We start from the raw sequence: 23343 nt of genomic DNA on the forward strand, positions 1-23343 counted from the left end.
CTGGCCAATGGTGTTGTGTTACAGTGTCTGCCAGGGAAGCAATACCAGCTCCCTTTCCTTTCCTGCTGGGATAAGGAGGCCAGCATCACTGTGGGGATTGCAAGTAGACTAGGAGATGGAATCTAGAATTTGGAAGGGAGTCAATGGCCAAAAGCCTGCTTCCAGAACCAGCAAGGGATGGTTCCCTGCTTCTCTTCCTGTGAAGGTTAGGTTAGAACATCATAAGGGGTTGAGGGACTCTACTTCTAAAACTGAGATGATTTCTGGGGGAACCACCTTGAGTCACCTCAGTCTGTGTTCCTACCTGAGGCCCCCAAGTCACAGGACCAGATGCAGATTTTTGGTTCCACTTCTGTGTGCCTCCAAAAGAAACACACAAGATTAAATGAGGAGAAATTTGAGTGACTAACAAATGTATAGCATCTTACCATGTTGTGACTAAAACTCCTGGCTGCATCTTTTATCTTGTAATTTCTCTTCTAAGCAATAACAACAAGCAGAAATTAGGCAAGGTATTAGCAACGTGCAAAGCAGTTTCAGATTGAAAAGGAGAGCTCTGGGCTTTAATTTTAGCTACAGTTCTCTAATTTCTTATACTCCTTCTGAACAGTGCTTTGTCTAAAGAAACTGGAATATTAAGGTGTAATAGCAGATCTTGAATGAAAGTAAATGAGACAAAATCTCCCAGGAAAGCCATAATGTTGTTATTGTCTATTATTGTTTTAAGTAAATGGAAAGAAAACCCTCAATCTTACCAGAATTAACCTATAAAAATTACAAATATTCTAGCCAAGAATTTCAGACAAAACAGTTTTAAAGGATAAAAGATTCATGGCAATACAATATGAATAGCTCTTCGGATTTTTACAGTAGTCTCTCTAGAGCATACAGGATATTAAGCTTGCTGCAGAATCTTATTACTTTTTCCTCCAAGGAAGCGGTCATTTTTTTTTAAGTTGTGTCTTATAACTTCTTAAAATAATTTGCTAAATGATCATCTCCTTTGATCAGCTTAGCTTAGTGATCCTCAACTGGGAGCAATTTTGCTTCCCAGGAACATTTGGCAATGCCTGGGGACAAGGGTATGCTACTGGCATCCACTGGGTGGAGACCAGGGATGCTCTAAACATCCTGACATGCACAGGACAGTCCCAACAACAAAGAATTTTCAAGCCTAAGACATCAGTGCTGGGGTTGGGGAATCTGGATCCAGCTTATGGCTTATACAGTGATAAATGTCTAGTTAAGAACTAAAATAACTTATTATTGTCAAATTTCCACAATTTCAAAATGTTCATTTTATCTAGAGAAAAACACTTGGATATTTGACTGCAGTGTTGGTTTCTTAATGCAAATAACCACTTTAAATATGCAACTTAGAATTTGTGTACCTCAGCACTCAACACAAATACCTATTGTTGTCAAAGTAGTTTAGAATTACTCAGGTGCAAACTGTTTATTTTGAATAAAACAAACTAGGTTGTGCAAAAATATAATTCTCTTTCGTTCTTTTTCAGATTGAGAAGATACAGTGGGACACATGGACCTGTGTCCTGGGGCCCACCTGTGAGGGAATCTGGCCAGCACATAGCGATATAACTGACGTAAATGCTGCCAGTCTTACCAAAGACTGTTCCCTTTTAGCCACTGGAGATGATTTTGGTTTTGTTAAGCTTTTCTCATATCCCGTCAAGGTAATATTGCATGTTTATTGTCTTTACTTGCTCAGTCTCATTAATAACCTTAAATCTGTCTATTGTATCTAAGTGCATTTTTTAAAACTTGAAGTCATAAGCAGTTCATATTATCGGAGTATTATTTATGCTGTATAAAAACCTCCATGACATTGTGTTTGAGTGACTAATTTCAGTGCAGTTCTCACGGCATAGAATTCTACCTTGAAAGGCCTTTAGTGGTCACCAAATCCAACATCTCACAAACTGCAAAGTAAGTGTTACCTTTACAACCTCTCAGACCAGTGCCTTTCTAACTTTTATTAGGATACTTCCACAGATGAGGAACTTAATACCACACAGCAGCCCAACTGATTTTTAAATACCTCCAATTACTAAAACGTTTTCCTCTGTGTTGAGCTGAATTCTTTTCTTTCCTCTTTTTTTTTTTTTTGTACAGTGGCATGATCTCAGCTGACTGCAACCTCCGCCTCCCGGGTTCAGGCAATTCCCTGCTTCAGTCTTGCGAGTAGCTGGGATTACAGGCGCTTGCCACCATGCCACACTAATTTTTGTATTTTTAGTAGAGACAGGGTTTCACCATCTTGACCAGGCTGGTTTTGAACTCCTGACCTTGTGATCCACCAGTCTTGGCCTCCCAAAGTGTTGAGATTACAGGCATGAGCCCGTGCGCCCAGCCTCTTTTCTTTTTAAATACAGTTCTACCTTCTGAACCATCATTAAACAATTCCATTCCTCTAACAGCCATCATCTTTAGTAAGATCACATTTGACCCCCTGAAGTCTCATTTTTTTTCCAGCCTAACATTTCTAGTTCCTTCAGCCATTTCCCATATTCCATGGCTTACAGCTGTCCCCTCCCTTTAAGCACACTGCAGTTTATCAGTTCTTCCTTCAGCTGTCTAATCTAGAACTGTATTCAGTGTTTCAGTTGTAATCTGATCAGGTCAGAGCACAGTGGGACTGCTGCCTTCTTGGTTTTGATGTTTACATTTGTATTAAATCAAACGAAAATGACGTTGGCCCTTTTGCCTGCCACACTACAAAAATTGAATTCATAGATGTCAATCTCAAAAATGTTCAGATTATCCCCCAGCCTATACTTACACAATTGATGTTCTAAGATCTGAATACAGAACTTTACATTCATACCCAAAAAGTTTTATTTATTTCTTCTAAGTGTTCCATCCTATCTGTATCTTTGAATACCTTGTCAAAGCATTTTCTCTCCCTTGCAGCATCATGTCATCCTCTGCTTTCACAATCCTGAGTTCTAAATCATAGAAAAAAAGAGAGACTGGAACAATCAAACGTCAACTCTGGGAACCTCCTCGTCAATTCAATTTTACATTCCATTTATTTATTTATTTATTTATTTTAACTAATGAGTGAATGAATGACAGGGTTTTGCTCTGTTTCCCAAGCTGGAGTGCAGTGGCACAATCACTGTTCACTGCAGCCTCTACCTTCTAGACTCAAGCGATCAATCCACCTCAGCCTCCCCAGTAGCTGGGATTATGTGCATACCACCATGCCCAACTAATTTTTTTACTTTTTGTAGAGATGGGGTCTCACTGTATTGCCCAGGCTGGTCCCAAACTCCTGGACTCAAAAAATCCTCCCACCTGGGCCTCCCAAAATATTGGATTACAAGCATGAGCCACCACACCCAGCTGACATTCTGTTTGTTAATCTACACATTGTAACAGTTCTTTAATCAGTAACAAATATTTAAATTTACCTCCCTGTACAGCCGTTTATCCTAGTCCAAGAAGACATCATTAAATACTTGGCTAATGTCTTGCCTAAAGACAAGTGGATTTGGTCTCTGTCATCCTTAATCTCTCCTAATAAGTCAACCTATAAAATATGTGAGGTTAGTTCACAGTGTACCCGTTACTGTCTGGTTATCACTACTTCTTTTTCCAAATGCTTATTGAACTCCTGTGTAATATTTCATCCTAGAATTTTCAAGGGATTACATCACCTCATGAATCAATATTTGCCAGAACCTATTTGTTTTCCCATTGGGATACAAGAACCACTTTATGTTTGATGCCACCTCTCCTGATTTCTAAACTTTTCAGCTATTACTGTATTGTTTCTGTGGTCACGTTTGAAGGTACCTGTACTCACGTAACTGAGTTGTTTTCTCCTTCGCGGTTTGAAGAGCATTCTCTTTGACAGAGGAAATGAGAAATTGACTTTCAGTTCATGTGAAGCCATCTGATTAAGAAGTGTTCCTAACTTTTCTCTATTTTGCTTCTATCCCTAAATATATCTTTCACATCCTTTTCAAAAGTTATTTTTTGTCTTCATTCCAGAAACTACACTAAAAAGTCTGTGCAAGGCTTTTGTATTCATCCTCAATTGTTTGCTCCTCCTGTCATTTGTACATTTTAACCTGAACATACCAGTTACCTCTATGGCCACTTTGGTTACTTTGGATGCTTTTCCTCTCTTCTCCTTCCTTTGTTAATATCTGATTAGATTATTGTCAGTAGCCCTTTCTAAAATACACATCTGATTATGTCCAGTGTTACCTTCATTGCCCATCCCAAAGCCACCTGGCACCCTTCTGCCAATGATCTGTCACTTACCAGCCCTTCTTGTTTAATCAGAATTTAGTTCTAAGTAGCCATTTTTCTTGCTATTTCTACGTATAAATGAAATTGCTAGCAGTACAAGGCAAAAAGTTAGTGATACCCTGGTTTTAGTAGACCGAGGTTTTGGAGTAGCTGTTTAGATAACTAAAACCCCCACAGTACTATTGCACCTTGCTAGTACTTTCCCTGCCTGACAAGGAGGCTTATCTATATATCACTGTCATTTCAAGTTGTGTTCCTCAGACCAGAGTTCCAGGGAGGTATATCTCAAGTGGCCAGGAAGGAACCTGTGCAAAAGCTCTGGAATCCTATTCCTGTTTCAACAGAGTTACACTTTGTTTTGTATTTTGCACATTCAGCTTCTGTGTATGCTTTTTTCCTAAGATTTTACTGTGAAGATTTTCAAGCATACACATAAAGTGAGAGAATAATATAGTGAACTCACAGAAACCCACAACCTAAATTCTGTAATTTAAAGTAAACTGTAGAATTAAGAAAGAAAAATAAAGACCTCAAATGACCTAACTTTACACTTCATAAAAACTGGGAAAAGACCAAGCTAAGCTTACTGTTAGCAGAAGGAAGGAAATAATAAAGATTAGAACAGGAATAAATAGGGACTATAAAGAGAATAGAAAAGACCAACAAAACTAAGAGTTGAGGTTTTTTTTTTGAAAAGGTAAAATTGACAAACCTTTAGCGAGACTAGCCAAAAAGAGACTCAAAATTATAAATGAAAGAGACATTATAACCGATACTGTAGAAATACAAAGTATCATAAGAGACTACTTAGAGCAGTGATATGCCAACAAATTGGATAACCTAGAGGAAATGATACATTTCTAGAAATATACAACCTACCGAGACTGAATTGCGAAGAAATAGAAAATCTGAACAGATCAATAATGTGCAAGGAGTTTGAATCTGTAATCAAGAACCTCCCAGAAAAGCCCAAGACCGTGTGGCTTCCTGTGTGAATTCTCCTAAATATTTAAAGAAAAAATATTGCCAGTCCTTTTTAAACTCTTTCAAAAAAAAAAAAATTGAAGAGGAAGGAATACTTCTAAACTCATCTTGTAAGGCCAGAAGAACCTTGAGACCAAAACCAGATAAAGACATTACAAGAAAACTACAGACCAATATGCCTGATGAATATAGGTGCAAAAATCTGAAACAAAATACTACAAACCAGATTCAACAGCACGTTAAAAAGATCATAGGCCATGATCAAGTGGAATTTGTCCCTGGGATGCAAGGATGGTTCAACATATGCAAGTCAGTAAATGTGATATACCACATAAACAGAATAAAGGATAAAATCATTTTATTATCTCAGTGGATGTGGGAAAAGGATGGACAAAACTCAACATCCTCTCATGATTAAGATATATCTTCTAAACTCAGATATAGGAGGAAGGAATTTTAATAAAAGCCATAAATGAAAAACCCACAACTAACATACTCGATGAAAAGTCAAAAGCTTTTCCTTTAAAATCAGGAACAAGTCAAGGAAGTCCTAGCCAGAGCATTTAGGCAAGAAAAAGAGAGAAAAGGCATCCAGATCAGAATGAAAGAGGTAAAATTATCTCTATATACAACATGACCTTATATATAGAAAACCCTAAAGACTCCCCCCCAAGAAAACTATTAGAATTAATAAAGTTGGTGAAGTTGTAGAATGCGAAGCTAACATACACAATTCAATTACATTTTTATATACTTAGACTATCTAAGAAAAACTGTGTCATCAAGACGAATAAAATGTTTAGGAATAAATTTAGCCAAGGAGGCAAAAGAACTGTATACTGAAAACTGTAAGACACTCATGAAATAAATAGAAGACACAAATAAATGGAAAGAGATCCTGTGTTCATGGAGTGGAAGAACTAATATTGTTAAAATGTTCACAGTACCCAAAAAATAATCTGCAGATTCAATGTAATCCTTATCAAAATTCCAAAGGCATTTTTTTCACAAAAATTGGAAAAACATCCTTAAAATTTGTATGTAACCACAGAAGACCTACATAGCCAAAGCAGTCCCAAGAAAGAATAAAACTGGAAGTGTCACACTTTGAAATACAGATTTCAAACTATATTACAAAGCTATAGTAATCAAGACAGTATAGTACTGACATAAAAACAGACACATAGACCAATGAAACAGAAAAAAGATGCCAGAAATAGATCCGTGCATATTATATAGTCAATCTTTGACAAGGATACCAAAAGTACACAATAGGGAGAAGACAGTCTCTTCAATAAGTGGTGTCAGGGAAACTGGATATCTGCATTCAAAAGAATGAAATTGGATCTTTATCTCACACCATTTAGAAAAATTAAAATGGATTAAAGACTTAAATGTAAGACCTGAAATCATAAAACTCCTATATTTTCTATAGAAGAAAATATAAAGAGTTCTTTGACATTGGTCTTGGCAGTGATTTCTTGGATATAACAGCCAAAGCACAGGTAAAAACAAAAGCAAGTGAGACTACATCAAACTAAAAAACTTTGCACAGCAAATGAAACAATCAACAAAATGAAAAGGCAGCCTATGGAATGGGAAAAATAATTGTAAAACCATGTGTCTGATAAAGGGTTAATATACAAAATATATAATGAACTTGACAACTCAATAGCAAAAGCCATGATTTTAAAATAGGCAAATTACTTGAATAGACATTTCTCCAAAGATGACATAGAAATGGCCAACAGGTATATGAAAAGATGTTCAACATTACTTATTAGGAAAATGTAAATCAAAATCACAGATATCACCTCATGCCTGTTAGGATGTCTATTAAAAAAAGAACAAGTGTTGGTGAGGGTGTAAAAGGGAACTCTTGTATACTGTTATGCCCACCAACAGTGTACAAATTGGTATAGTCATTATGGAAAACAATATGAATGTTTCTCAAAAAATTAACTAAAATATGATTCAGTAATCCCACTTCTGGGTATGTATCCAAAGGAAATGAAATCAGTATCTTGAAGGGATATCTACACCAATATGTTCATTACAGCATTATTCACAATAGCCAAGATATGGAAACAACTGAAGTATCCATCAACAAATGAATGGATAAGGAAAGTATTTGTGTGTGTGTGTGTGTGTATACACATGTATATATGGCGGTATATTATTCACCCATAAAAAAGAAGGAAATCCTGTCATTTGCAATAGTGTAGATGAACCTGAAGGACATGGTAAGTGAGATGAGCCAGGCACAGAAAGACAAATACTTTGTGATCTCACATATATGTGGAAGTTGAAAAGGTTGAACTCATAGAAGTAGAGAGTAGAAGGATGGTGGCCAAGGACTGGAGAGTTGGGGGAAATGGGGAGATGTTGGTCAAAAGGTATAAACTTTTTTATTTTATTTTTTTGAGATGGAGTTTTGCTCTTGTTGCCCAGGCTGGAGTGCAATGGCGCAATCTGGGCTCACCATAACCTCTGCCTCCTGAGTGCAACTGATTCTCCTGCCTCAGCCTCCTGAGTAGCTGGAATTACAGGCATGTGCTACCACGCCTGGCTAATTTAGTAATTTTAGTAGAGATGGGATTTCTCCATGTGGATAAGGCTGGTCTTGAACTCCCAACCTCAGGTGATCCGCCTGCCTCAGCCTCCCAAAATGCTGGGATTACAGGCGTGAACCGCCACATCTGGGCAAAGGGTATAAACTTTTAAGATAAATAAGTTCTGGGGATCTGACATACAGCGTAGTGACTATATTTAATTATACTGTATTATTTACTTTAAATTTGCTAATAGAGTGGATCCTAAGTGTCCTTACCAAATACACACACACAGTGGTAACTATGTCATGATTAATGCATTAGTTAGCTTGATTATGGTAGTTATTTCACAATGTATGCATATATCAAATTCTGTTGTACACCTTGAATATATAAAATCTTTGTTAATTATACCTCAGTAAAGCTGGAAGGAAAAAGTACATTTTAGATATCAAGATTTCTTACCCCTAAATGTTACATCATGCACATTATTATCTAGAGTTCAAGATTTGCTTATGCTATTTTTTAAGTAAAATTTATATACAGTTGAAATACATAAATGTTCAGTGTTCCATTTGATGAACTTTGACCAAAAGCTCATATACCTATATAACCATCCTTATGAAGATACATAGGCCATTGCCACCCCAGGCTGCTTCCTCATACTCCTTCTGGGCCAGTCCCCATGCCCCCTCCCTCCTCAGGTCAAACAACTGTTCCAGTGGTTTTCACCATAAATTTTACCTGTTTAAGAATTTCATATAAATGAAATAGGTACTGCTTTTTATCTAGCGTCTTTCACTCAGAGATGTTTCTGAGATGCATCCATGTTGCATAATAGTTCATTCATTTTCATAGCTTAGTAGAATTCCATTGTATGGATATAACAGTTTGTTCATCCATATTCCTATGATGAACATACTTTTCCAGTTTTGGGTTATAGTAAAGCTGCTGTGAACATTTTTAGGCAAGTCTTTGTAGACATATGCTTTCTTTCTCTTAGGTAAATACATAGGAGTGGAATTTCTGAGTCATGGGGAAAATATATAACATTTTAAGAAACTGCCAGACCTTTTTCCAAAGTGGTATCATTTTGTATTCCCACTAGAAATGTAAGAGTTCCAGTTGCTGATACTCAGTATTGTCAGATGCATAAAATTCAGCTGTTCTGGGGAGTAGATAATGGTATCCAGTTGTGTTTTCAGTTTACATTTCTCTGATGACTAAGGATGCTGAGCACTTTCTCGTCTATTTGCTGTTTGGGAAGTATCTATACAAATCTTTTGTCTATCCTTTTAAATTATCTTTTCATTCTTAAGTTCTGTGTCAGATTTGATTGAAGAAATAGGTTCATAGCTTAAAAAGACTACTAGCCAAATACGAATTATTTTGATAGAATCATTTGTCTTCCTCTTTTTTTAAAAAGAATTACTTATTTACTTATTTTTGAAGATGGAGTTTTTGCTCTTGTTGCCCAGGCTGCAGTGCAATGGCGTAATCTCAGCTCACTGCAACCACTGCCTCCTGGATTCAAGTGGTTCTCCTGCTTCAACTTCCTGAATAGCTGGGATCACAGGTGCCTGCCACTACAGCTGGCTAATTTTTTATATTTTTAGTAGAGATGGGGTTTCACCATGTTGACCAGGCTGGTCTCGAACTCCTGACCTCAGGTGATCCACCTGCCTTGGCCTCCCAAAGTGCTGGGATTATAGGCATGAGCGACTGCATCTGGCCTCTTCTTTAAAAAAAAAAAAAAAAAAATCTGATTTTTCTGGCACACTTTCCTTCTGAAATACATGAATCTCTTGCCAGTGAATATTTCCAGCTGTATAGTCACACTTGTCCAACTGCTCTCACTCTGTTGAACAAAGTTCATTATCTGTTGTGAACTGAATGGTTGTCTTCCCAAATCTATGTTAAAGCCCGAACTCCCAATGGGACTGTATTTGGAGATAGGACATTTAGGGAAGTAATTAAGATTAAATGAGTTTATAAGGGAGGGACCCAAATCTGATAGAATCAGTGTCCTTATAGAAGAGATGCCAGAGAGCTAGCTTTCTGTCTCCACACACACACTGCACTCTCTCCATGTGAGCACACAGTGAGAAGGCAGCTATCTACAAGCCAGGAAGAGAGCCCTCACGAGGAACCAAATTGGCCAGCACCTTAATCTTGCCCAGCTTCTAAAACTGTGAGAAATAAATTTCTGCTGTTTAGCTACCCAGCCTAGGGCATTTTGTTATGGCTACCCAAGCAGACTAATGTACCATGCCATTGCTATATTCTCGCATTGAGTTCTATGTCATCAGTCTTGGTGATACCTGTGAGATCTTATTACCACCACACAGCTCTGTGTCCAAAATTCAAGTTCCATTTGTTAGGAGCTAAAATCATGTCATTATCTTGGCTCTTTTTCTCATTCTACTTTCCCATGAGTGGGTATTTCTTCCAGGCATTTTTCTTTCCATGCCAGATGTGTATCTTTATTAATATTCAGTTTTATAGGTTAAAGCCTTCTCAATTAGATCGTTAGTGCCCTGACAACCATCTTGTCCCAGCCTCCATGAGACAGACTCTAACCTTTGTCAGAGCCTTAACAAGAGCACGACCCATTTTTGTAGTATCTTAAACCATGGATCAGAAAACCAAATTCTGTTTTTTGACTCGATCTGTATGGCCTGCTGATTGCTTCCCATAGCCTCCCTTCCCTTCCAAACCTAGACCCTTCTGCTAAATGGAGAGAGGAAAACACCACTATGTCATTTGCATTTTTAAAACCCTCCATTCCCTCAAGTCCTTAAGTTTCCTGCTCAGAATGTCAAAAGCTCTGGAGGATGATTTTTCAGAGAGAAACTGTGCATGGAAAATTTTACAGATAGGGAAACTGAAATGTGAATGTAGGGGGTGAGTGCCCAGCTTTCATGAGATTCTCAGAAATTTCCTCCCTACAAGGGATTGGCAACCACTACGCTGGAGACATATTCCAGGTTTTTTTTTTATTTAAGACAGAGTCTTGCTGTTGCCCAGCCTGGAGTGTAGTGGTGTGATCTTAACTGACTGCAACCTCTGCCTCTCAGGTTCAAGCAATTCTCCTGCCTCAGCCTCCCGAGTAGCTGGGATTACAGGCATCCACCACCCTGCCCAGCTAATTTTTGTATTTTTAGTAAAGTTGGGGTTTCACTATGTTGGCCAGGCTGGTCTTGAACTCCTGACCTCAAGTGATCTGCCCGCCTCAACCTCCCAAAGTGCTGGGATTACAGGCATGAACCACTGCACCCGCCCATATTCCAGGTTTTTCTGGTGCTATCATCCATTATTTCATCACTCGATGAATAAGAGAGTCGTGGGGAAGCAGCAAGTTCTGATGGGTGTAACAAATGGAGATTCGGCTTGAAGACCCAGAAGGGTCATTCATCCCACTGGCTGTGCCAGGTCTTGAGGATGTTTCCTCCATGGGCCCTGCCGGGAACCACTAAACATCGCTGCCAGCGTCTTCCTCCTGAAACAGCAGCTGGTTTCACAGAACCTTCTACCCAGTGTCAATTCCCTTTATTGTTGCATGGAGCAGTGATCTCGTTTCCTATTCTGAGAATCTTGAATCACCCACTGCTGGGAGAATCTCTGCCTTGTTAAATCTCTTCATTGGCCCTGAATTTTTTCCTCTCTTTCTCTTCCTCCATGTCCCTTTTTTCCCTCTGCAACCTGAATCTCATCCCTTAGAGTCTGTTTTTCCCTGAACCTTTTTTTGCATTTTTTCTTCCCATCTGGAAACCCTGTGTCCCTCTTATAAGTTAAGGGTGTAGAGAGGCATTTCTCATGCTCTTTTACTTCTGTAAAGAAACAGCTTGCATTTGTGGTATATAAACTGGATGTGCTCCTGCTTCCAGCTAGAAGACCAGCAGGGCACATGGCTGCAGCTGCTGTGACTGTCCTCTGTTTCCATGCCTTCTGGATCTCACATGTTCGAACAGGTTTTTCTTGGAAATTCTTTTGTTCTGCCTATGCTAGCAAACTAATGACTCTGGAGGGCCTCCTGGAAATAGATCTGCCTGTTTGCTTCAGGAATCTTTCTAGGCTCAGTACTCTACTGAGGAGTTGGCAGTTCCACTCTGCTGTCAGCTAGGGGTTGGCCAAATACAGGGAGATCTTGACCAGGAGTATTACAAAGTCATGAACGCTCCTGCACCTGTTCGCTGCCGTGTGTCTATGCTGGTTTCAGATTCTCCAGCATGCCAGTCCAAACTCCTCTGGGAGCCACTTGTAAATTAATAAAATTTTCATCTAGGATACTGGTGGCTCTCTCACGACCTCAGAGAGTGCATGTGGCTTTCCAGATTGTGTAAGGTATTCCCTCGGAGTCGCTGAGAGGATGGAAAAACTCCACCTCTTTAAATGGCTCCCGCTGCAGCTGTTTTTGCCAGGCTGTGGCTCATGAGCTGAATATGGAAACTCTTTCTGGTGCCAGCTTTGATTTTGCACCACTTGTCAGGACTGCCCTAGCGTGAGCAGCTGACTCACATTCCACGCTCCACCCTCTGCCCTCTGCCCTCAACTGGGGATAAAGGTGGGGTGGCCTGGGCACACCAGTCAAAAAGCTTTTAGTCGTTACTGATAAATTGGGTTTTATGCATTTGGCTACGTTTGTTGAAAAGGAGCTTTGTCTTTCAATCAGTGTTTGAGTGTTTCTGTTAAAAATGCTTTCTAGCGTCTGTGGCAGAAACTGTTAGTTCATTTTACATCTTACTTGGGGCCCCAGGTTTATAAGAGATCCTTTGCTCTTCTGCCACTGCCTCGACTATGGTACAAAAGTCACTGTAGGGGATGGCTGTGAAGACACTTTTGATCTCAGATGTCAGCCAGACTCACAGTGAGTAGTTTACACTAAAGACCTGTGGAGACAGCACATTTGACATTTGAGAGAACCAGAACAAGCTTTTTATATGTCCACAGATTCCCAGAAAATAGGTTCTGTAGTCTAACGTTTCATTCATTCCCTCAAAAAATATATATTGAGGACCTATTGTGAGCTGGGTACTGTTTGAAGAAAAAAAAGAGACCTAGTGCCTGCCCACATGGAGCTTACATTCTAATTGAAATGTAGGGAAATTGCTGTTGAACTGTTTCCTTTGTATCCAGTAGAAGCCAGTAGAAATTAATATGGATAAATGAGCCCAGAGAAAGAAATAATGAGACAGTGGCTGGGGTAATCACCAATTTCGGGCTTTACAGGGACAGCATGCAAGATTCAAGAAGTATGTGGGGCACAGTGCACACGTCACCAACGTGAGGTGGCTGCACAATGACTCTGTGCTGCTCACAGTGGGCGGCGCCGACACAGCCCTGATGATCTGGACCAGGGAGTTTGTGGGGACCCAGGAGAGCAAGCTGGTGGACAGCGAGGAGTCGGACACCGACGTGGAAGAGGATGGAGGTGAGCCCCCACCTGCCACGCGCCTCCTGTGCCGACTGTACCTCCCACCACCTCCCTTCCTGGGCCACTGCAAACCAACTGGCTCCCCAATCTCTTTTTGTTGTTTGAGGCTATGACAGCGATGTTGCTAGAGAAAAGGCCATTGACTACACCACCAAGATCTATGCTGTGAGCATCAGGGAAATGGAAGGCACCAAGCCACACCAGCAGCTGAAGGAAGTTTCCGTGGAAGAAAGGTATGGTGTTGCCAGGTTTGCTTGCTTTTATATCTGATGACAAGAAACTTGTTTAAACCAGAGTGCATTTTCTTTGCCCTCAAAGTTGCTACTTAAGTCTTTTATAAATCTGCACAGGGTCTTCACCTGTACACAGGCTTAAGCTGGGAAAAAAAAAATGCACGACATCACAGTATGTGACAAAGGGTGGTTTATACTTTGTGGAAGTTGGTTCTGGAATGTGACTTGCATAGACATGAAATTTGGCTGGGCTAGGCTTCTCCATGCCCAGAAAAAATGCTAGGGTATTTCAAAAACAGTCCTGACTGTGGCAGCTGATAGGAAAGCCTGCTGACCAGCAAGGTAGGAGGGAGGACAGGCTTTTGAGGTCATGGAGGAATAGTTGTGGAGTTGTGAAAAAGCATCTTCCATTCTAATCAGAAGCTGTGCCTTATACTCCGTTCACTTGGTGTATCTTCTCTTACTGTGTCTTCATTTGCCCAGATTTGTCTAGGTAGGTTTGGCAGTTCCAGCCTATCCCATTTGATTTTGTTGCGTTGGATCCTCTATGTAGAAAGTGTGTTTTCTGTTATTATTTTAGGGCTTTTCAATGTGCTATTTTAAGTATTGATAAGAATGGTTAAGCACTTTAGCATTTCTAAAAAGAAAAGCTCAGAATTACTATATTACTTAATGTATCATATTCATGCTAAGAGAGGATATTGAATAAAAACTCTAATAACTAAAGAGAATTGCATGGATCTCAAAGATGTTTTAAGAATTCTGTTGGCTGTTCACATTGAGGTAGGCTCAATGTTCACAATACACTAGTCCCACAATATGTAATTTATGAGATTCAAGTAGTTTGCATTTAGTATGGCTTTCTGCCTAACAATAACCAATCAGTCTGACCTATCACTTCTTACTATTATGTGGGGTTTTAGATGCAAAGAAATGTAACCTCCTCCTGCTCCTCCTCCTTAAATTCAGTGCCAGATGTTAAAGTAAACTTGGTAAATGGTGGGTGTGCTACTGGCAAGAAGATTGAATCTAATGCAAAAAAGCCCTAATTTTTCCCTAGCGTCTTTGTTAGATGTTACAAAGATTCAGAGCTCTCTTTTAAGAAAAAATTAGAGATTTTTCTGCAGTGGTCTTTATAGTTCATTTTGCTTGCAACATGGTTTTAAAGTGGCCACAAACAGAAAATAATTTTCCAAGTCCTAATTCTAAGAATCAAGGGGAAAAAAGAACCATATGCATAGAAGTGCATGAATAGGCCTCCCACTTAAATAATCCACTCTAAAAAAAATGTTTGACCTGAATTATACATTCCTTTGGAAAAAAAAAAACTACCCAGTCTTTCTAATTTCATTTCTAGTTTCACATACCATTATGAAATGAGTTGACATGGCCATTATCCCAAGGGTGTTTCTGACTGATTTCTGTAACTCAATCATACATCATGCTGAGATTCTTGCTAGCCACCAAAATATAATCATTTAACCCAAGCCCCAAATTCCAAACACTGCAGCTGATTTCGAACCCAAACCAAGGCTCACCTGTTCCTCTTGTCTTGTTGCCTCTTTGGGCAAGTCTGTCAAAATCTCATACTACCCAACTTAATGAAAGGTAGGAGAACTGATGATAGAGAGGACCCCAATAATTTTTTATTTTAAAATTCAGAATTTTCAAGTTACCCCATTTTATTATCAAGCTATACCCACATCAGATAGGAAGCTGTATAGTAGCATACACTGGATTGACTCTTTTTTTTAACAAAAGGAAAAAGCCTTATAATATTATGAGATAGGGGTAGGCAGTTCAGTACTTTACTAGCATTAACAAAAAGTTCACACCAGGATTTAGCGAAGAAAACGATTTTGAGATAAGTCTAGGGTCTGGAGGAATAATCAAGCCTTTTCTGTGGAGAGCAACTTCCTAGATAACTTAAAAAGCCTTGACAGCCTCAATTCCCAGAAGGAATTGTAACTGGAGCACACACTGCCAGCTGCACAGCATGCTGGGAGCAGAGTGGGGCCGTGCCAGGTAGGGTCAGCTAGTAAAGAGCACTAAATGATGCCCAACTTAGCAGCCTCCATGGGGGCAAATCATAATCAGAACCAAGAACAAGCAGATTGCACCAGTCCTGGTCAGTAATTTTAGGGGAGCCTGAATCTCAGAGATCAGACTGCAGTCAGCTTCTGGACCACAAAAGAGAACATTGCCAGGCAAGTCAGGGCATTCAGGGAATTTGAGAGAAAGCAGGATGAGTGATGGAATTGGGAGGGTGGCACAAGATGTTAAACAGCATATCTTAGTCCTCAGCTAGGGTATAAAACAGGGCCCGTGGACTCCAGCATCCTGGAATGACAGAGGGCCTGAGACAGAAAAATGCTGACATCAGAACCACATGAAGCCAGGCAGCAGTAGCCAGCTTCTCCCTGGGAATATTCAGGGCTGTTGCCCAACAGCCCCTGACACTGCTTTCTTTGGCTACTTCAAGCCCTGCTTGAAGATTTGAGAGGCAGGGGTTTTCCTTGGTGTTCCCGTCATGATGCCTTCTGTATATACCTGTAAATACCTCTATATACCTGGGTGCTTTTTCTAAACACTTGGTTCAAGACATGCACCAATGAGACTAATGGGAGACGAGTACTCGAGGACTGAAAGAGATGTGAGCTTGGAACAGCCACTCCACGCAGGATCCTTAGCACTGTTTTGTCTCTTAGCAGTGTTTCAGGCAGCTCTACCTCTGGTAAATCCCCTGTCACCTAAAAACAATTAGAAACTGTGAGATGACTGTAGCACCTGTGGTACTGAGAAAAATGCCTTGAAGGCAGCTGTGCTTTATGCATCAGTTACCTTTTAAGCAACTGAATTCCTAATTCCTAAATTTTAAGATAGCTGTGGACTGCTTCTAATTAGACTCAGTTATTTGACTTTAAAATAGCTGTAAGACTTCAGATCATGCTTCCTTGTACAATTGCTAATTACATTGTGAGTTCCTATTCTTCAGAAGCCATATGATCTTTAGTTCTAATCTTTCAAAAAATGAGGAAGCTGAGAAGAAATTTACAACGGGTCTCAAAAGAATCCTGGGCTATCCCTACCAGATATATAATGTCCGTGAGGTGTTCAGCGGGTAGCCCAGTTACTCCAGCTTTCCTCTAGCACACCGGGATGCCCTGCCTCCGTGACCTAGACTCATCTGGCTGGTCCCCAACCTTGGGTGAACCCTTGGGTGTTGTTGCTGCTCAGCTGGCACGTGTGGTGCGTGGCTGAGGAAACTCATGAAGTCTTTTATTTTTGGGAATCCATGCTTTCACTCCTTATCTGGGCACTCAGGGCTACCCCACGCCACCCTCCTTCATCCCCAGCCGACTTGACGCTAATTCTGGTCTAGAGGAACCCTTCCAAACCTTCCTGCCTCTCAAGTGCCACGCCCCAACCTGACACACCTCTTGCTCTCAGCTTTTGACCTCACCTCCTTTGCCATGTTTTCTTATAATGTAATCTTTTATCCATCTACAAACTTAAGATATTTCATTGATACTTAAAATGTCAGGAAAGTTCCTTTTGAGGAGAAAAAAATGAAGGGGGAAGCATAGTTTTTCAGAGCAATTTAAGATGCAAAATGCTTATATCATCTCAACATGAGGGATGGTGCCCAAATCCTGTATTCAGACTTCAGTAAAAACAGTTTTCCCCAATTCATCAAGCGGTAAAATCCCTAAGGTTTGCTCAGTACCAAATTACTAGAGTTGCCTGTAAAATGAAGAATTTTCTTTTCACATTACTGAAGTCACGCCTAGCTTACATACTGTTTTTTGATTTATAACGTAGAGGCTTTTAAGGGGGTCACCCAACCCAAACTGGCCTAAGCAAAAGGGAACTTACTGGTTTACACACCTAAGTATGCAGGGGTAGGGCAACTTCAGGTATCACTTGTATCAAATCTTGCTGCCAGGATTCTGATTTTTTCCTTCATATCTCAGTTCTGCTTCCTCTGGGTTATTACAGTTCTTCAGACAGAAAAATGGCTACAGAACTTACAGTCTCTGGTTCAAAATCAGTGGGAAAGAATTGCCTCTGATTCACAAGTCCCCCCTACAAATGTCTTTTGAGGTGCTATTGGCTCTGGTGAGCCCCAGGCTACCCTTGAACCAATCACTGTGAGCTAGGGAGAAAAAGTCTTTGACTCTTCCCTTGGAAATAGTCACCTGCCACCATAGACTAGCAATATAATCACTTACACCAGAGGTGATTTGGACAGACCCAAAATAGAAAATGTCTACTACAATTCACCCTTTTCTTGTCCTATATATCCTCTTAAAATGGCCCCATTTAAAACTATCCTAAATATAGGCCAGGCACGGTGTCTCACGCCTGTAATCCCAGAATTTGGGAAGCCAAGGTAGGCAGATTACATGAGGCCAGGAGTTCAAGACCAGCCTAGGAAACATGGTGAAACCCTATCTCTCCTAAAAATACAAAAATTAGCCTGGTGTGGTGGCACACACCTGTATTATCAGCTAGTCAGGAGGCTGAGGCACAAATCACTTGAACCCAGGAGGCAGAGGTTGCAGTGAGTCACAATGGCACCTCTGCACTCCAGCCTGGGTGACAGAGCGAGAATCTGTCTCAAAAAAAAAAAAAAAAAAAAAAAAACCACCATGAAACCCCACTATCCTATATGTAATTTGAAATGCAGTTATGCCACCTTCCCAAAAAGAGGCGGCTCAAAGTCTCAGCCAGTCGCCACATTCAGGATCTCAGAGTACTGTGAAATTTTCTTATCCAGGTCCAGATAAACCCCTCATGGTCCTGTGGCTAATGATAATATTAACCACCCTAACTTGCCAAATAGTGGTAAAGAGAGGACAGAATGAAGACAATTTTTTTGAATCACCACTTTGGAGGAGGGAGAACGAGACAACATGCAGTGGTCACTGGTCCAAACCATATTGCCTTCAGCTGGACTTGACAGTCAACGATTCCTGCCCTAGCCATGTGCGAGTATTATATGGCTGGGTGGTAATATGAATGTTGGAAGATGCCAGCAGTCAGGATGTAAAGGTTTTGTTTGTTGTTTCAAAACATACACATATGGAAATGAAAAATAAAAGTAGGAAGTAACATAATACTCTCTTAAAAGTACAGCTCTCCAAGTGTCCCAGGTTCCTACTGGGATGTCAGTAATGCCCCTATATTTTGTCATTCTCATGGGAAAATTTGTATCCTCCTGCCCTCCCATGAGCTCCTCCGTTGATGAGAGACTGGCTCAGGACTTGGCTACTCCACAGACATGCATAAGCTGTCACTTTGTGGGAGGGAAGGTCAACTTTTAGAGACATCTGCCAGGAGGCCCACATTTCAGGTCAGTCCAAATTCCATTTTTGTCATTTAGTCCTCTGGCCTAAGATTTGGAGTTTTATAATATCAACTTAGAAAAAAATATATATATATATGTGTGTGTGTGTGTGTGTGTGTGTGTGTGTGTGTGTGTGCGCGTATACATATATATTTGAGACTGGGTCTGGCTCTGTTGCCCAGGGTGTAGTACAGTGGTGTGATCCTGTCTCAGTGCAGCCTCCACCTCCTGGGCTCAAGCAATTCTCCCACTTCAGCCCCGCAAGAACCTGGGACTGGGACTACAGGTGTGCACCACCATACCAGCAAATCTTTTTTTTTTAGAGACGGGGTGATCTTACTATGTTTCCCAGGGTATTATCAAACTCCTTGGCTCAAGCAGTCTTACCACCTTGGCCTCCCAAGTGCTAGGATTCCAGGTGAGAGCCACCGTGCCCAGCTCAAAAAATAGATTTTTTTACATCTCCAACTGATACTTGAGTTCTCAAGGGAAAGATATATCAATTAAACAAATTACTATTTTATTTCTTAAATCATTTGTCACTCTGCCCGCATATTTGGTGATAAACTGAATATGAGTTAATTTATTATTAGGAGATATTCCTTTTTAAGAGTGTAGTTTATATTATTTATCTCTGGAAGGAATATCATAACCTTTTGTAGGCTCAACAAATTTTCATTAATGGTTTGGTATTGGCATTGCTTCGTGTTTAGATTGTCACGTTAGCAGACCCACCTTTGGGTTGGTGTGCGTGTCATTTTTGTGCTACCACCATGTACCTTTGATATCGTCTGCTTTTTGCTAAGGGGTCCCATGCTTATCTTTGATATTCCTGTCCTGTGAGTGGCATCTGGGCTCTATGAGTACACATTAGTTGGAGATTTGGAGAACACACAAAATCTTGTTCATTCTCCTTTAATTGTTCTTTCTAATGGAAAGTGATGATTATCACAGAAAAGAACCTTAGGGTATTTCACTGTGGAACAGTAATTACTATCATTCGTAACTACTTTTGCATATGTTTTTATTAACTAGTATTATAGCTGTGTAACTTTTTAAAAATCAGAGATGCCAGTAAAAATGCAACCAAATCAATGTCAAGAATTTATTAGAGACATGTAAAACTTTACCCAAGTAAAGTGAAACAATTTTGGTGAGTTTTTATACCACCATCTGAGCATGCCACAACAATCAGCTTACAAAATACATTAATGCTGAGGTTTGTTGCTTTTAAAAATTGTAGTCTTGTATTCACATTATGTTTTGTTATTCCCATATATCCTTTAAAAATAATGTTTAAGGCCAGGCGTAGTAGCTCACACCTGTAATGCCAGCGCTTTGGAAGGCTGAGGTGGGAGGATAACTTAAACCCAGGAGGTTGAGGCTGGCAAGAGTTTAGATGAGCCTGGGCAACATAAGGAGCCCAGTCTCTACAAAAAAATTTTTAAAAATTAGCTGGGAATGAAAACACACTCCTGTAATCCCAGCTACTCAGGAGGCTGGGATGAGAAGATCACTTGAGGCCAGGAGTTCAAGGCTGCGGTGAGCTGTGATCACACCAGTGCACTCCAGCCTGAGCAAGAGAGCGAGACCCTGTTGTGAATGAATGAATCAATGTGTGTTTAAACATATTGGACTCATCTCCAGAAGTTTTCATTATTCCATTAAGAGAAAGCCAGAAATTAGAAACTTACAACTACAGCAATACTTAGTGCCAATGTCCACATTTTTTGTTCTTATCAAATTATCATGCAGCTTCAATTTTGTATACTGTGGTAACTACATGATCACAAGGGAACATTCTCTTTGATAATTGGTAGGTAGTATCTAATAATATCTCTAAGTATGGGTTATGATCTTTTACTGAAATTCATATGAGCTGACCAGGTATTAGTCTTCCTATTTACATCTTGTGGGGCCATGCTTAGTAATTTATTTTTAAATGCCTGCTGTTTGACATAGGTGGATGTCCTCATTTCTTCCTCACTTAACTGGCCACATGGGGGTTGGTCATAATGGATATTTTTATTTGCTATATACAGTTGGAACTTGCATTCTATAGAAACCCAGTTTTATAATGACAAGATACAGAATAAATAGAAGAATTAAACTATTATAAAAATTGGCATATAAGTACTCACTTAACCTTTGTATTTTGAAGAGGATACAATAATTAGCTCAAGGATTGTTTTCTCAATGCACCTGAGTCAGCCATCTGTATTTTTTTCAAGGCCCTTTATTAACAACTGCTGAGGCATACAGCTTTTGGCTGTCTATCCAGGGATGAATAAAAGAATGTTAGACTTAATACTTTCTGTTTCTATGTTATCTTTATAGCATTATTTTACTTACAGCATTTTTCACCTATCACTGAAAAGAGGTTCAACTGCTCCCTTCTTTTCTTACCTGAGAAGCTGCATAACTTATGGCCAAAAGTCAAAATCCCAGAGTCACCTAAAGCATATTTTTTTTCCTTCTTTAGTAGACTTTGGGCTTGTTGCCAGTCTCTCCGGCTTAGCTCAGGCTAAAATGGTCATGTCTCTCTTAAAAAAAAAAAAAAAGTCTGGGCCGGGCGCAGTGGCTCACGCCTATAATCCCAGCACTTTGAGAGGCCAAGGAGGGTGGATCACATAAGGTCAGGAGTTCGAGACCAGCCTGACCAACATGAAAAAACCCCATCTCTACTAAAAATACAAAATTAGCTGGATGTCGTGGCACATGCCTGTAATCCCAGCTACTCAGGAGGCTGAAGCAGAATTGCTTGAACCCAGGAGGTAGAGGTTATAGTGAGCCGAGATCACTCCATTGCACTCCAGCCTAGGCAACAAGAGCAAAACTCTATCTAAAAAAAAAAGAAGTCTTAGGCTAAGCACAGTGGGGCAAGCCTGTTCTCCCAGCACTTTGGGAGGTCGAGGCAGGAGGATCGCTTGAGACCAGCCTGGACAATATAGGGAGACCTTATCTCTATGAAAAATTTAAAAATTAGCCCGATGTGGTGGTTTAGTTGATTGGGAGGCTGAGATAAAAGGATCACTTGAGCCTGGGAGGTCAAGGCTGCAGCGAGTCATGATCATGCCACTGTACTCCAGCCTGGGCTATAAAGTAAGACTCTGTCTTTAAAAAAAAAAAAAAAAAAAAATGTAGAAAAGTGAGTTTTTAATGCTTAAATTGTATTGCCTTAGCTTCAACTTAGTGTAGTTTACTTTATAATGGATAACTGTAGATACTGTGATATGTATAGTTTTATCACTGATGTGTTAGATTTTATCCAGATATTCAGCTGTTTTACCTGGGTAGATGACATGTACGCAGCCATCATCTAAAAACAGTTTCAAGCAACATTGTGTTTATATACTCTATCAGTCAAACTTTGTGCATTAATTAAATACTGTTTGTATTTAAATCATTATGGAATCTCTAACTTCTACAAGAGTTGGCTCAATGAGAGTCAAAGGAAAACTCGGCTCCCCTTGGATTTCCTCTTACATATAAAACCTCAGAATAATTTAGTGTCTACCTTGAAAGTGGACAGCTACATTCTTAAAGACATCCTTTGCTTTAATCCCACTTCTGACACCAGTCTGCTTAGTCCTCACAGGACAGTGATGTTAATGATGTGAATGATGGAAAAGTGATTGTATAAAAGTTAGGTGGGGCCGGGTGTGGTGGCTCATACCTGTAATCCTAGCACTTTGGGAGGCCAGGGCAGGCAGATCACCTGAGGTCAGGAGTTCAAGACCAGCCTGGCCAACATGGCAAAACCCCATCTCTACTAAAAATACAAAAATTAGCCAGGCATGGTGGCAGGCACCTGTAATCCCAGCTACTCAGGGGAAGGCTGAGGCAGGAGAATCACTTGAACCCAGGAGGCGGAGGTTGCAGTGAGCTGAGATCGCACCATTGCACTCCAGCCTGGGCAACAAGAGCGAAACTCCATCTCAAAAAAAAGTTAGATGACGTTTCTCTAATTTTAGGGTATGCAGAAAGCTATAGTTACAGTTACATAAGGCAGGAGCTAATAGCATTTTTTTAGGCAGCACTGTTAGGGCTTCCCAAGTCCTTAGCATGCCCCAGTGAGACATACAGCCATGCTTATTAGCATTTTTCCAAGCACCAGAGGCTTCCTTTATTTCTTTGAGATGTATTTTATACTTTTCTACCATCTCCTCCTGAAACACATACCCAAATGTTTAGGAGAATCTGAGTACATGCCTACCAGCTCAGGCAGTGTAACTAACTACTACAAAACAATTCTAACACACTTGGACATGTCTACTATGGGAACTAACTGACTTTGGCTTCAACAGACCCTACCTCAGGCCCAGGTTTCAGGCTGTCTGAAGTTCTCTTCAGCACAATGTGATGGGTTCCTTGGCCATCTTCTGGCTGCACCTGTTCTGCTCTCTGAGAAGATTTTGTTTGTCTTTGTTCTGTCTTGCCAAGTCTGAGATTGGCACTGGGGAGAATTGCTTCTGAGGGCTTCCTTTTTGGTTTCCTTATTATCTCATT

The 23343-nt window shown here is 40.2% G+C and overlaps 1 protein-coding gene across 9 annotated transcripts in view; it reads left to right on the forward strand.

Annotated features, from left to right (window-relative positions):
• EML6 (EMAP like 6) overlaps nt 1-23343 on the forward strand; it is a 255703-nt gene that overhangs the window by 198195 nt on the left and 34165 nt on the right. For all 9 annotated transcript variants that reach the window (XR_005243334.2, XR_012095287.1, XM_038006941.2 and 6 more), the window contains 3 exons: nt 1518-1694; nt 13047-13248; nt 13358-13484. Coding sequence is in view for 7 of the 9 variants with exons in the window: in XM_038006941.2 (XP_037862869.1) it covers nt 1518-1694; nt 13047-13248; nt 13358-13484 (506 nt within the window). In the remaining 2 variants the exon portion in view is untranslated. The remainder of the gene's footprint in view (nt 1-1517; nt 1695-13046; nt 13249-13357; nt 13485-23343) is intronic.

The sequence above is a fragment of the Chlorocebus sabaeus genome, chromosome 14, assembly GCF_047675955.1.
Source record: "Chlorocebus sabaeus isolate Y175 chromosome 14, mChlSab1.0.hap1, whole genome shotgun sequence".
Taxonomy (NCBI): Eukaryota; Metazoa; Chordata; class Mammalia; order Primates; family Cercopithecidae; genus Chlorocebus; species Chlorocebus sabaeus.